Source organism: Pongo pygmaeus, chromosome 10, assembly GCF_028885625.2.
Source record: "Pongo pygmaeus isolate AG05252 chromosome 10, NHGRI_mPonPyg2-v2.0_pri, whole genome shotgun sequence".
Taxonomy (NCBI): domain Eukaryota; kingdom Metazoa; phylum Chordata; class Mammalia; order Primates; family Hominidae; genus Pongo; species Pongo pygmaeus.
Window position 1 is genome coordinate 1,679,842 of NC_072383.2, and position 14,950 is coordinate 1,694,791.

The 14,950-nt window shown below is 48.2% G+C and overlaps 1 protein-coding gene across 6 annotated transcripts in view; it reads left to right on the top strand.

The window, feature by feature from the left end:
- Window positions 1-12,108, top strand: part of WNT5B (Wnt family member 5B) — a 122,641-nt gene extending 110,533 nt beyond the window's left edge. For all 6 annotated transcript variants that reach the window (XM_054442674.2, XM_063672296.1, XM_054442676.2 and 3 more), the window contains 2 exons: window positions 4,430-4,722; window positions 10,668-12,108. In XM_054442674.2, coding sequence (XP_054298649.1) covers window positions 4,430-4,722; window positions 10,668-11,126 — 752 coding nt within the window. In that variant the 3' untranslated portion in view covers window positions 11,127-12,108. The remainder of the gene's footprint in view (window positions 1-4,429; window positions 4,723-10,667) is intronic.
- The last annotated feature ends 2,842 nt before the right edge of the window (window positions 12,109-14,950 follow it).

Sequence of the window (14,950 nt, forward strand, 5' to 3'; positions counted from 1 at the left end):
TCCCAGACGGGGCGGCCAGGCAGAGGCGCTCCTCACTTCCCAGATGGGGCAGCCGGGCAGAGGCGCTCCTCACTTCCTCCCAGACGGGGTTAGCCGTTTATTCTTGAGATGGTTAGAGATTCAACTCTGAACTGTTGCATATATAGGTAAACCCACACGTTGCATATCCATTCTGAAGCCCCGAATTATCTCTTTCTTGCTGAAGGCAGCAACAGTAGATGGCACTTAGCAGGCTTACCCAAGGGCCCAAAGGCTGCCCCGTGAAGACAGAGCTGCCCACACTCAGCTTCTGATGAAGACCCGACTGAAAGAGGCAGGCAGCGCACCGGAGGACAAATCAGGATCCCAAACAGTCATGATAGGTTAGAACCGTCAGAGTACAGATTGTCTGGTGTGTTAGTTCAGCTGCAGGTACGTGATTTTAGAAGGCAATTCTGAGAGGGCTGATTCAACTCTGAAAAGTATGTTTGCTAAAGAATGATAGAAATAAATCAGACATATGTAGCTTGGAAAAGTGAAAACGTAAAAGGCTTAATAGTTGTTTTCAAACACTGAAGAGCTGTCAAATGGGAAAGGGATTATGGCACAGTGCAACTGCAGCCGGCAGGAATCATAAGGAGGCATATTTCAGCTTAATACAAGGAGCATTCTGGTGATTAGAGTCATTTTAAAAAGATGGAATGGATTGCCTTGAAAACCCAGCCCACTTGTCTGAGGAACTCTGTAGAGGGAAAGCTTCGGGTGGATATGGAGGATAGCTCGGGGCTGAAGCTTGGGAGGCTCCCTCTGTTCCAGGATGCCATGTCAGGTGGTTCAGGCTGCATTTTAAGGAGATGAATTCCTCAAAGTGGGGCCCAGACCCTCCTCCCTGAGAGGCTCTTTGGCCATCTTACCATCCCCAGTGCTCCTTGTCACATTCTGAGCCCCGTAGACCAGGTCCTATCGGCTGAATCACGAGTGTAACTTCCTGCCATCATTTCGGTTTTTCTTGGGCTATTCCTATTTCACAACTGACCGGAAGCCAGCCGCTGCTTAATAGAGAAAAACGGACTCACTCAGCATGGTCTGTTTGTAAACTTCACTGTGTCATGCCCAGATAATCAAGAAGTAGGGCCAAGGGGGAGATTTCTCTAGACCTATTGATTGATTTCAGACTGCTTCCCTTTCTACCTTCCAAGACAAGACTGTGGGATTCTGCCTAGTTTAATCTCTGAGATCAGGATTGAATCTGTTTCCTGCTAAGAATCACTCCCTTCTCTCCATATCTAAGTCCCTATAAGTATCATTTGTTATTTCTTATAACAGCTTTATTGAGATATATAACTCACATACCATGAAATTCACCATTTTAAAGTGTAAAATTCAGTGGCTTTTAGCATATTCACAAGCTTGTGCAACCATCACCACTAATTCCATAACATTTTCACCACTCCATAGAGAAACTGCATACCCGCTAACTGTCACTCTGCATACCCCAACCCCCAACCCTAGGCAACCACTATTCTTTCTATCTCCATAGATTTGCCTATCCTGGGCATTTCTTATAAAATGGGATTATATAATACATGGCCTTTGGTGATTGGCTCCTTTTACTTAGCACAATGATTTAAAGGTTCATGTGTTTTTTTGTTTGTTTGTTTTTGTTTGTTTTTTTTTTTTTTTTGAGACAGGGTCTCATTCTGTTGCCCAGGCTGGAGTGCAGTGGTGTAATCATAGCTCACTGCAGCCTCCAACTCCTGGGCTTAAGCAATTCTTCCACCTCAGCCTCCTGAGTAGCTGGGACTACAGGCACATGCTACCATGCCCAGCTATTTTTTTTTTTTTTTTTTTTTTTTTTTTGAGATGGAGTTTTACTCTTGTTGCTCAGGCTGGAATGCAATGGTGTGATCTCGGCTCACTGCAACCTCTGCCTCCTGGGGTCAAATGATTCTTCTGTCTCAGCCTCCCGAGTAGCTGGGATTACAGGTACCCGCCTGGCTAGTTTTTATATTTTTAGTACAGACAGGGTTTCACCATGTTGGCCAGGCTGGTCTCGAACTCCTGACCTCAGGTGATCCATGCTCCTTGGGCTCCCAAAGTGCTGGGATTACAGGCATGAGCCTCCATGCCCAGCTTAATTTTTTCTTTTTTAATATTTTTGTAGAGATAGGGTACTGCTATGTTGCCAAGCTGTTCTGAAACTCCTGGCTTCAAGTGATCCTCCTGTCTCAGCCTCAAATTGCTGGGATTACAGGTGTGAGACACCACGCCTAGTCACTTTTTATGACTGAATAATATTCCATTGCATGGATAATACCACATTTTGATTACCCATTTACCCACTGATGGATAGTTTGGTTGTTTCCAATTTTTGCCTGTTATGAATAATGCTGCAAGAAGCATTCCTATGTCAGTTTTTGTGTTTTCATTTCTCTTGGGTATAAAGGCATACTTCCGAGATATTGCGGGTTTGCAGATTTGGTTCCACCATACTGCAATAAAGTGAATTGCATGAATTTTTTGGATTTCCATTGCATATAAAAGTTATGTTTACACTATTCTATAGTCTTAAGTGTGTAATAACATTACATCTTAAAAAAAGGTACACCCCTTAATTAAAAATATTTTATTGCTAAAAAATGCTGACACAGAAACACAGTAAGTACATGCTATGGAAAAGTAGCACTGATAGATTTGTAGCAGGATTGTCACAAACCTTCAATTTGTAAGAAACGCAACACCGGCCGGGCGCGGTGGCTCACGCCTGTAATCCCAGCACTTTGGGAGGCCCAGGCGGGCGGATCACGAGGTCAGGAGATCGAGACCATCCTGGCTAACACGGGGAAACCCCGTCTCTACTAAAAATACAAAAAATTAGCCGGGCGCAGTGGCGTGCGCTTGTAATCCCAGATACGGGAGGCTGAGACAGGAGAATGGCGTGAACCCGTGAGGCGGAGCTTGCGGTGAGCCGAGATTATGCCACTGCACTCCAGCCTGGGCGACAGAGCGAGACTCTGTCTCAAAAACAAACAAACAAACAAACAAAAAACACAACACCTGCACAGCACAAGAAAGCTGAGCGCAGTAAAACGAGGAGCTTTGCCTGTGTTCTTAGGAGTGGAATTGCTGTGTCATATGGGAGCTCTACGTTTAACCTTGTGACTGTTAGCCTTAGACTGCCTGACTGTTTTCCAAAGCAGCTGCATCACTTACCGGTTTTTCCATATTCTCACCAACTTGTTATTGGCTGTCTTTTTGATGATAGCCATCGTAGTGGATGTGATTTGGGCTTGCATGTCCCTGATAGCTGAGTATTCTGAAACAGACATTTTACTGAAATAGAGCATACATTATATGAATGTTTAGGTGGTTCGCCACAGCAGTAAAGGGGAACATAGTTGGGATTTTCTGCTGGAAAATGATCTGGGTATTTAGAGGGACCGTGATGAGTGTCTGGAATTGTAGGTGCTGTAGATGTGGTTCCCAGTTCTTCTGAGTTAGGTGGCAGTGGGGATCCTGTGGAAGAGAGAGGAAGACAGCTTGGATTTTTCTAGACACTGTAATTCTAGTTCATTTTTGACTCCTGGCCTGTGCCACTGTCTAGCTAGATAATGGCAGCAGTACAGACAGACAGATGTGCAGCTCGTAGAGCGTGAGAAATGGCATCTGTGAGGGAGACATTTGTGCTAGGATACAACGTCCTACTCTTGATCCCATGATTTCTTCCTTAGCCTCATTCTGTTCGACTCCCATGTTCTGTGTGTTTCCGAATGCCTATTCTCCCCTCCACTGAGGTCTCCCTCCTAGGAATCTGCAGGTCACACAGGCTCTTCTGCAGTGGATATTAGTGCAGGCCAGGACCGGAGGGACTTGCGTTTTTTTTTTTTTTTCTTTTTTTGAGACGGAGTCTCACTCTGTCGCCCAGGCTGGAGTGCAGTGGCGCGGTCTCAGCTCACTGCAACCTCCGCCTCCTGGGTTCAAGCAATTCTCTGCCTCAGCCTCCCAAGTAGCTGGGATTACAGGCACCCGCCACCACGCCTGGCTAATTTTTTGTATTTTTAGCTGAGACGAGGGTTTCACCATCTTGGCCAGGCGGGTCTTGAAGTCCTGACCTCGTGATCCACCTGCTTCGGCCTCCCAAAGGGCTGGGATTACAGGCTTGAGCCACCGCGCCCGGCCAGGGACTTTGGACTTGTTTTATTCTGGATGGTTTCGTAGGGCCGAGCTAGGGCCAAGAGGCGGAAGTAAAACCGAGGGGATTTCAGCCCATTATAAAGAGATGTTTTCAACCATTAGAGCTAGGGGAAGCGAAAAGCGCTCCTCCTGAGCCCCCTGCCCCAGGAGTGTCAGCAGAGGCTGTGGTGTGCAGGTCAGTCGGGGAGACGCGGCAAGGACAGGTCTCCGGGAGGGGAGAGTGCACCCCCCTTACTGCCCCTGCCTCGTTTTGCAGGTAGCCGAGAGACCGCCTTCACCTATGCAGTGAGCGCCGCAGGCGTGGTGAACGCCATCAGCCGGGCCTGCCGCGAGGGCGAGCTCTCCACCTGCGGCTGCAGCCGGACGGCGCGGCCCAAGGACCTGCCCCGGGACTGGCTGTGGGGTGGCTGTGGGGACAATGTGGAGTACGGCTACCGCTTCGCCAAGGAGTTCGTGGATGCCCGGGAGCGAGAGAAGAACTTTGCCAAAGGATCGGAGGAACAGGGCCGGGTGCTGATGAACCTGCAAAACAACGAGGCCGGTCGCAGGGTAAGCTGGGCCCCCCCGGCCTCCCCAGCACTGCAGACCTACGGGGCTGTTCCCGGGCTGTGCCACCAGCTGTGGCCTGGCCATCGAGGAAACGGGTTAGTCTGACCGTGAAGATTCTTCCCTACAATTGCAAATTTAGATGTCCACATTATTGAACAAATCCTTTTCAAAATGCCCCCACTTTCCAATGGGCATATGTGCTTTTTCTTTTTCTTTCTTTCTTTCTTTTTTTTTTTTTTTTTTTTTTTTACTTACTTTATTATTTCACAGTTCCTAGAGGACTTAGGTGCAACGTTTGGATCAGAATTCCAGACGTAAGGATTAGAGCAGCGCTCTTGTCTTGGCCACCCCTCCTTTGCAACTTGAATAGACAATGCGATGGGATGTTTAGGCCATTAGACCTCATCTAGGGTTTATGCTCTGTTAAAGGCTATGGTAAAACTAGAGTCGACTTTTAAGAACTGTTATCATACATATCCAGAAACCCAGTCAAAAACACATTCAAGTACTAATGACAAACACACTTCTGTGCTAGGAGATTTTAGACCTAAGTGGAAGTGTGAGAAGACAGCCATCTGTTTAAGGCTCAAGGAAACAGCCTCCCCAGTCTCATGTAAGATGTGACTGTCTTTTAAGCCTCAGTTTCAGTAGAAATAACAATGCAGGTTTGAGGGGAGCTGGGTTCATTGTACGTGCAGAGCACGCCCCTAGGTGGCGTGCTGGAAAGCGTGAACCCTCTGCCTGCACCTTGTTCCTGAAAACCCCCGCTCTGAGCACACATCCAGCCTCCTCTTTTCTTTGCTGTCCCCCATCATGGCTGCCTCTGCCACACGAGACTGGAGGGCCTGCCCCTCAGGAAGGTATGCCTTTTGCTGCTTCTGCATAGCCAGTGTTGACAGGGACCGAGGGCAACATGGGTGTCCACCCGGGTTTCCCCTGAGAAAGGTCTGAGGTCTGAGCACTGGTTGGTGAGAGGCTCTTTCTCCTGGAAAAAGAGCTCTCAGGAAACAGCACGGACTTCTTTCTTGGAGTGTTGTCCCCACTCGGGTCAATGTCAAGCCAGCTGGCTCTGGTTCCCAGGTGAGGTATTGTAACAAAGATGAACTCACTCAAAAATGAGAATCGTGGCTGGGAGCAGGGGCTCACGCCTGTAATCCCAGCACTTTGGGAGGCCAAGGCAAGTGGATCACTTGAGGCCAGGAGTTCGAGACCAGCCTGACCAACATGGTGAAACCCTGTCTCTACTAAAAATACAAAAAATTAGCTGGGCTTGGTGGCAGGCACCTGTAATCCCAGCTATTTGGGAGGCTGAGGCAAGAGAATAGCTTGAACCTGGGAGGCGGAGGCTGCAGTGAGCCTAGATCACGCCATTGCACTCCAGCCTGGGCGACAGAGCAAGACTCCATCTCAAAAAAAAAAAAATGAGAATGGCAATTTCTTAGAAGTTTAATGGTGGCACCCTGGTGATTCAGTAACAGGATATGAATATAAGCCTCAAAATGTCTTTACATAGCAAAATCTTAAAATGTGAACTCATGAGAGGCTGGGCACGGTGGCTCATGCCTGTAATCCCAACACTTTGGGAGGCTGAGGTGGGTGGATCACCTGAGGTCACGAGTTCAAGACCAGGCTGGCCAACATGGTGAAACCCCATCTCTAGTAAAAATACAAAAAGTTAGCCAGACATGGTGGCACACGCTTGTAATCCCAGCTACTTGGGAGGCTGAGGCAGGAGAATTGCTTGAGCCGGAGGTTGCAGTGAGCCAAGATCCTGCCATTGCACTCCAGCCTGGGCAACAGAGCGAGACTCTGTCTCAGACAAAAAAAAAAAAAGAAAAAATAAAAGAAAAAAAATGTGAACTCATATATTGGAGCACATATCAAAGAAATGGAATAGGAAGTGTCTTTTGTCTGAATGGGGATGTTGTAGTATTGGCCAGATGGAATGTGGTGCACCTATGTGCATAGCATCATCAGCCATGGGACATCACGTAGCGACCAGAGTGGGTTATATGCCCAGGGTCTTCCTTACACCTCTCCTATCCAGAGGCTACTTTTGTTTCCCAGAAAAGAGTGTGTGTAAGGTGGTGTCAGTCTGTGGTGATGTTAGGAGTTCTGGTAATTGCTGATCTGTGATTATGATAGGCTAACCCAGGGCAGAGAGACTGGAGCCGTCTCAGATGACTTCTGCTCAGGGCGTGTGTGGAGCCACCCGGTCTCTCAGGCGTCCTGGCTGTCTCCCAGTCCATTTGCCCACGTCTTTGGGTGTCTGAGCCTGAGGAGTAGAGATGTCGGTGAAGGGGTTAAGATCCGCACTTTATCTCCTGACTGCCCAAAGTCGGTCCAGTTTTTGAGATCTTAGTTGAAACACTGCCCTCTCCAGTCCCCATTGTTAGTAGTTTTTCTCCTGCCTGATCTTCAGTCAGGCATTCTTGCTCTTCTCAGGTATTCCTTACTCTGTCTACCTTGGCCTTGTAGGTTGGTGGTAGGTTCCTGTGGGCAGGGATTGCCCTCTCTGCCCCTTTGCTTCAACCCTCCGTGTGCTGTATGTGGGTGGGGCAAATGGATATGCACAGAGGAGTTCCGTGTTGCCTCCTCGGGAGAGGTCAGATTCACGGAGGCTGCTTGTGGCTCTGCTGAGCTGCGCTGTGGTGTCCGCACGTGCCTGTGATCAGGCAGGTGACACCCACTCTTCCCCTTTCCCCTGCTGCTGAGTCTGTCTCACTTTATTGCCCTTAATTGTTTGTTGTCTTGTCCGGGCTCTTATCTGGCAGCCTTCCTTCCCATCAGGCTTGTTCCTGGCTTGCACACCTTCCCTGTCTGTCTACCCACTTAGCCCCTTCCTTCAGGCCCCATACCTCTCCTCTTCCTTAACTCCTTATCTCTCCCTTTGCCTCTGCCTGCTTCAGGTTGGGAATTCCTGGCCCTCTTTATTTTTTATCCTCTCTCCAAGGAACAGGCCTCAGCCATCAGTTACCATCTGAGGCCGGAGGTATTCACTGCTTGCCTCCTCACACCTGCACACAAAGTTCTCCAGCAAGGGCTGAGTGATGGCTGGGATGGAAAATAGACAAGTATTTTAGAACCAGATTAAAAAGAAAAAAAGATTATCCAGGATCTGATGTCTTGACACAGAGTAAATCTTAGGCTACTTTGCCAGAAGTTTCTCTTGGCCTGCAAGAGCACCTAGTAGCTCCTTCTTAGACAGTGGCGGCAACACCAGTGGCTGATGTTGTTTTGCCACTCAAGGATTTCTAAGCATTTTCCAGATAAAAGGCTGGTGCCTAATCCTGTAACATTCCTGTCTGTCACCAGGCTCAGCACACCATTAGATAGACGCGGAAGAGGAGCTGAGAGGGCGCTTTTCCAGGGACAGATCGTAGAACTAAAACATTTTTTAAAGCTTTTTTTTTCTTTTTGAATTAGCAGTTTGGGCTGAAAATAGGCATTTCCCCCTGTCGCCTACAAAAGGAGCTTATATATATGTGTGTGTATATATATATGTGTATATATACACACACACATATATATGTATACGTATATATATATACACGTATATACACACATATATACATGTGTATATATGTGTGTGTATATATGTATATATACACACATAGATATATACACATATGTGTATATATATATAAATCTACAAAAGGAGTTTATATATATATATAATCAATAGTAAAATATGAAAAAAATTGCAGATATTTGGGCCAGGCGCAGTGGCTCATGCCTGTAATCCCAGCACTTCGGGAGGCCGAGGCGGGCGGATCACCTGAGGTCAGGAGTTCGAGACCAGCCTCAACATGGAGAAACCCTGTCTCTACTAAAAATACAAAATTAGCCAGGCGTGGTGGTGCATGCCTGTAATCCCAGCTACTAGGGAGGCTGAGGCAGGAGAATCGCTTGAACCTGGGAGGCGGAGGTTGCGGTGAGCTGAGATCACGCCATTGCCCTCCAGCCTGGGCAACAAGAGCGAAACTCTGTCTCAAAAAAATATATATATATATTGCAGATATTCCTATCCCTACAATGTCTTTGAATTCGGGGAAGGATGGAGGGGGTGTTTAAGCTGGTGCACTTCCTCTCGGATTTGTTTTCCTAAAATTCTGGTCCTTGCCCTGCCGAGTCTTGCTCCGACTCTCCTTCCCCAGCTCTGTCTGAGTGTTTGCCCCTGCAGGAGATGCTTATCTGTGCTCCGAGTTGCTAAGCGGCAAGGTGCACAGTTTCCAACCCTTAATGTTTCCTCCTCTCAGCAGTGCCAGACGCCTGTCATCCTTCTCTAAACCAAGGACCATTTCCAGAGGAATGTCAGGCTGCAGCTCAGACCCAGGGCATTTGGGACGGAAGGGTAATTGCAGGTCCCATCTTTGAAGTGTCTGTCAGGATGGGGTGTCAGTTCCTTTATGTCTTAGACCTGGAGCTGCCCGGCTAAGTGCTGGTGCCTTTAACCTTGGGAAGAGCCTTCCTTCCTCCTCTGCTCTAAGCCAACTTTAAGCCCCGAGATTGGAGTGGATAAGTGCTTGTTATTCTGAGTCCTTTCTGGGTGGCCTTGGAGGTTAGTGAGCCTCTCTAGAGCTTCAGTTTCTCCACCATAAAATAGCGGGAATAATTCCGTACCAGAAAAAACTCAGGAAGACTTTTGCCAACAGTCACATGCACTGATGATGGCTGTGCTGTCTCTTGCACCTGCAGTGGTCTCTGCTTAGCTCTGAATAAAGACACAATCTGGGGGCTCTTGAAAAGAAATCTAAGAGAAACCCTTGAAAAATGAGTCCTGACTCAGTTGGTGACAATAGCCGTGCATAAGAAAATGCTCTGCAGCCGGCTTGCATTTTCATCCCGCCATCTGCACGTCTGGGCCTGCTGCCAGGTTGGTTGCCATGGTGCGTCAGTAGGCTGCCCGTTGAAAAGCACTTTGTAAGCAGCTTTCTGGTCTGCTCTTGCTTTTACATTTTGGTTTGGGATAACTCAAGTTCAAATCTACTCCACGTTGTGGTGGTTCTGTGACTTCTGGGGTAGACTTGTTTTAGACGAACTGCTCCTGCAGGCAGGCCCAGCTGCTTGCAGATCCCTTACACGTTGCTTCACTGTGTTACTCCGCCTCTCCCAAGGGGGTGTCTGGGGGCTGCTAGGGAGGAAGAAAGTGGTCTTGCTTACAAATGGATGGCGTATGGCAAGACTCCTGATGACTCTATGGAGTTAGTGACTACATGGTAACATGGGGAAAGGGGCCATTTAATTCTCAGGGTATTTGACAGGATCAGGGAGAGTTTTGGGCTAACCATGGCTATGCCAGTGATTTCTGTGATAGGCTTGTGATACAATTGGATTCTTTTTTCTGACTTGTGCTCCTATTACGCAAAAGCTGGACACATTTTGTTGTTTTGTTTTGTTTTGCTTTGTTTCTAGAGATGGAGTCTTGCCCTGTTGCCCAGGCTGGAATGCAGTGGCACAAGCATAGCTTGCTGCATCCTCAAATTCCTGGGCTCAAGTGATCCTCCTTCCTCAACCTCCCCAGTAGCTGGGACTACAGGCACCAGCCACAGTGCCTGGCTGTATTTTGTTGGTTATTATTTATCTGTTTAAGGCTTTGATCAAGATGGAGATATCTTTGTTTTCCAACTGTGAAAAGGATGCATCGATTGTAGCAGGTTTCGAGGAATGAGAAACCAATAGAGTAGAAAGTGAAAGTGCCTGGTGCCATCCTCCCATCCTCCCGGCTGATGGGAACGAGTTACCTTGCCGCCCCAGGGTTCTTTTCTGTGGTGCCCCTTTTATGTTTTCCCCCTGAGCAACCGAGCATTTGCATGCATTTGAAAAGCTATCTATCCCCTACTCTACCAGCCCCTCCTGTGTACTAGGCCTGCGGCTACCGCAGCCACCTCTGGGCCTCTTCCGCCGGGATCCTCCTTCTTACTCCCTTCTTTCTCTTCCCCTAGGCTGTGTATAAGATGGCAGACGTAGCCTGCAAATGCCACGGCGTCTCGGGGTCCTGCAGCCTCAAGACCTGCTGGCTGCAGCTGGCCGAGTTCCGCAAGGTCGGGGACCGGCTGAAGGAGAAGTACGACAGTGCGGCCGCCATGCGCGTCACCCGCAAGGGCCGGCTGGAGCTGGTCAACAGCCGCTTCACCCAGCCCACCCCGGAGGACCTGGTCTACGTGGACCCCAGCCCCGACTACTGCCTGCGCAACGAGAGCACGGGCTCCCTGGGCACGCAGGGCCGCCTCTGCAACAAGACCTCGGAGGGCATGGATGGCTGTGAGCTCATGTGCTGCGGGCGCGGCTACAACCAGTTCAAGAGCGTGCAGGTGGAGCGCTGCCACTGCAAGTTCCACTGGTGCTGCTTCGTCAAGTGTAAGAAGTGCACGGAGATCGTGGACCAGTACATCTGTAAATAGCCCGGAGGGTCTGCTCACGGCCCCCCTGCACTCTGCCTCACAAAGGTCTATATTATATAAATCTATATAAATCTATTTTATATTTGTATAAATAAATGGACGGATGCTAAATAATGAAAAGATGAAAATGGAAAGGAAAAGCTTATTTAAGAGACGCTGGAGATCTTTGAGGAGTGGACTTTGCTGGTTCTCTCCTCTTGGTGGGTGGGAGACGGGGCTTTTTCTCTCCCTCTGGCGAGGACTCTCAGGATGTAGGGACTTGGAAATATTTACTGTCTGTCCACCGTGGCCTGGAGGAGGGAGGCTGTGGTTGGATGGAGGAGATGATCTTGTCTGGAAGTCTGGAGTCTTTGTTGGTTGGATGACTGGCTGTGACGCTGGCCACTAGACCAAGAGGCCCTATGAAGGTGGCGGGAACTCAGCTTCAACCTCGATGTCTTCAGGTTCTTGCCCAGAATGAAGACTGGTTCCCTAAGAGGCCTGGTGCTCTCCTACTCTTTCATTCACGTGCATATGTGCAGCATCTACAGTTTACAGGAACGGCTCCTTCCCTAAAATGAGGAGAAGTCCAAGGCCATCTCTGGCCCAGTGACCGCAGGGAGATCTGCACCTCCCGGACTTCGGGCCTGCCTTTCCAGCGAGAATTCTTCATCCTCCACAGTTCACTAGCTCCTACCTGAAGAGGAAAGGGGGCCGTTTGACCTGACCTGTCAGGAAAGCCCTGAACTGAATGTTTGCACCTGGGCTGCAGAAGCCAGGGTGCATGACCAGGCTGCGTGGACGTTATACTGTCTTCCCCCCCTCCAGGGAGGGGAAGCTTGAGCTGCTGCTGTCACTCCTCCACCGAGGGAGGCCTCACAAACCACAGGACGCTGCAACGGGTCAGGCTGGCGGGCCCGGCGTGCTCCTCGTCTCTGCCCCAGGTGTACGATTTCTCTCTGACATTAAATGCCCTTCATGGAGGTTTTGCTCCCTTTCCTTATTTGGACCCACGCTGATCTTTCATGAGTCTCCTTTTATTTTTTATTTGGTCTTTAGAACTCTGCTTTGCAGTGTGGATGAGGGTAAGGAAATTGAGACTCCTTAGACTATATAGTTTGGTGATTAGGGAGAGGGACAGAAGAATGTTTTGAGAATTAAATAAGGTGATGCATTTAGGCATTCACCCCAAGAGCTAGCACAGTTAAACACTCAGGAAGTGGTAGCCATTAATATTACTACTATGAACAAGGGAATTCAGAAATTTAAGTGGAAACCTCATATTTACCTCCCACTTTCCCTTCCCCCCATTTGATAGCCTACCAAGTGAACCCTGGCTTGTTCCCTGGGTCCCTGGTAAAGCACGGGTAATGGGGATGCCCTTTTGCTATCTCCTCTGTGTTGCTGTCTGCAGTTTTGGACTCCAGTATTTGGGGCCAGGAGGGTAAGGCTGAGCTTGGGGATCTAGGAAGGGAGATGTTATTATCCTAAAAAGGGAGGAAGGAGTGATTGAGGGAGACACGGAGCCAGGCTGCTGTAGAGTGACCAGCATGCCGGTGAGCCGATAACTACAGAAAGACATCAGTTTTATTCTAGAAAACTTTATTTCTGGAGAAATAATGTGTTAATTTGGGTTATAATGAGCAAATGATATTGCAAAACTGCTTAAAAGAGATTCTGCCTGAGGGCATTTATGCCATACATACTACCTGTCTCTTTAGTACCTGAAGGAGAATGTTCTGACCCAACCAAGAACCTCAGACCTAGAGTTATTTTACCTGTAGCTAACTCACACTGTTACCCAGATTCCTTTGGTTGATACTTTCAAGGTGACATTTCATTTTCATGAAAGAAAATGATTGAAGTTATGGCCAGGCAGGGTGGCTCACGCCTATAATCTCAGCACTTTGGGAGGCTGAGGTGGGTGGATTGCTGGAGGTCAGGAGTTCAAGCCAGCTTTGCCTACATGGCAAAACCCCATCTCTACTAAAAATACAAAAATTAGCTAGGCATGGTGGTGCATACTTGTAATCCCAGCTACTCGGGGGCTGAGGCAGGAGAATTGTTTGAACCTGAGAGACGGAAGTTGCAGTGAGCCAAGATCATGCCACTGCACTCCAGCCTGGGCAACAGAGTGAGACCCTGTCTCGAAAAAAAAAAAATGGTTGAAGTTAATTTGTCTACAAAAGATGAAAACCATGTCCTTGTCTTCATTCATTGACATTTAACCATCGTAACCACCTTTAACCATAACTATCCAGATGCACAGATGAACCATGGTAATAGGGTTTTGAAACACTGGCTAACGTTACTGTTCATCCCCACATCAGTTCTAGAGGTTTGGGGAATTACTTTGTATCAGGTGCTCAAACTGTTTAAGAGCTGAAATCTAACCTGTTCTTAGAAGCCCCCAGAAATTAGCTGAGAATGATTGTCCACAATCCCCAGAAGTCACTTCTGTATTCAGGGAGGGAGATGGATAATCCTTATCAGAGTAAGGTTTTCCTGCAGAGTCATGGCAAGTGGTAGAGTAAATCAGTTTTCTTTCTGACGTGGGAGCAAGTTGTGTTCAAATACCAGTGTGGCTGTTGCATCCGCTGACCTATTTTTCTAAGTAGGTTGGCATACGGGTATAGTTACTTGTCACTTGCTTGTTGAATCCTGGTGGATTGACAGCTGTCTGTGAAGTGACCAGTAACGCTGTAGGAATGTGGCTGGAGAATGTGGAAACCAACCTGAGAAAAGCAAGTGAGCTTCTGCTCAGAATCACAGAATGTTGGAGCAGGAAGGGAACATGGCAATCACAGCTTAAGCTTCTGGGGCTCCAGATAAGAACCTCCAGATCCTAAGCAGGTCCCACACCTTAGTGTGCTTGTAAAAACGCAGAGTCCTGGGTCCCCAACACCAGGAATTCATATTCAGCTGGTCTGGGGCAGAGCCTGGGACCTGAAGGGATCCGATGCTGTTAGCTCAAAGACTACACTGGACTTGCAGATATGGAGAGCTAAGACCTGCCGGGAGGCAGGAAGCCTGGTCCTGATTCCCAGCCCAGTGCTCTTTGCAGCCCCTGGCAGGGTTCCCTAGTACCTGAAATGTGTTATAATCAACATGTAGTCTCACCAGATCATTGCATTGGTGTAATGCCTCGACCAAGCAGTCCCAGCCATCCCAGGGAACCTTGCTGATGCGTTGGAAAGAGCTTTCTGGTACAGAGCAGAACTGATTTGCCCTGAGATGTTCCCCTCCCTCCTCTGCCTAGGATGGGTAGAGACCTACTGATGTAATTCCTGAATGTCTGTCATAAGGCGATATGTTCTTAGCTATATGTCTTTGCCTTATCTTCAAAAATTAAGAGAAAGGTATGCCTGACTGCCTCCATTTAATAAAAAGACAGATGGACAGCTAGAGGATGGGAGGATAGGAAGGCAGTCACAGGTATGGTTGAGGTTAGGGCAGGCTTGCATTCATCCAAGCATCGTGGACAAAGTCTCCAGAACTTGGATTCAAAGTCCTTACTTGGAGAGCCCATTTTGTTCTCTCCCACTCTCCATCCTTTGAGGTGAGAAACAAAACTTGCTCTTTGTATTGAAACCTCAGATTGGCTATTGCCTTGGAAATTCTGCCCCGCCTCCTCTCTTTAATCATTAGTATCTTATTTAAGCTCCGTCATCCCCTGGAGTTTTAGGAACTAGCAAGATGTCCTCCATGAGACAGAGCTCTTACAGATGCAGTAGTTTATCGGACAAGCCTATTCCTTGGCAGAGAGCCACACCACCCTGAGAGTGTGGAAAATAGTGTTTCCATCTGAAACACTCTGCTCCATTGCCAGACACCACGGACACCGG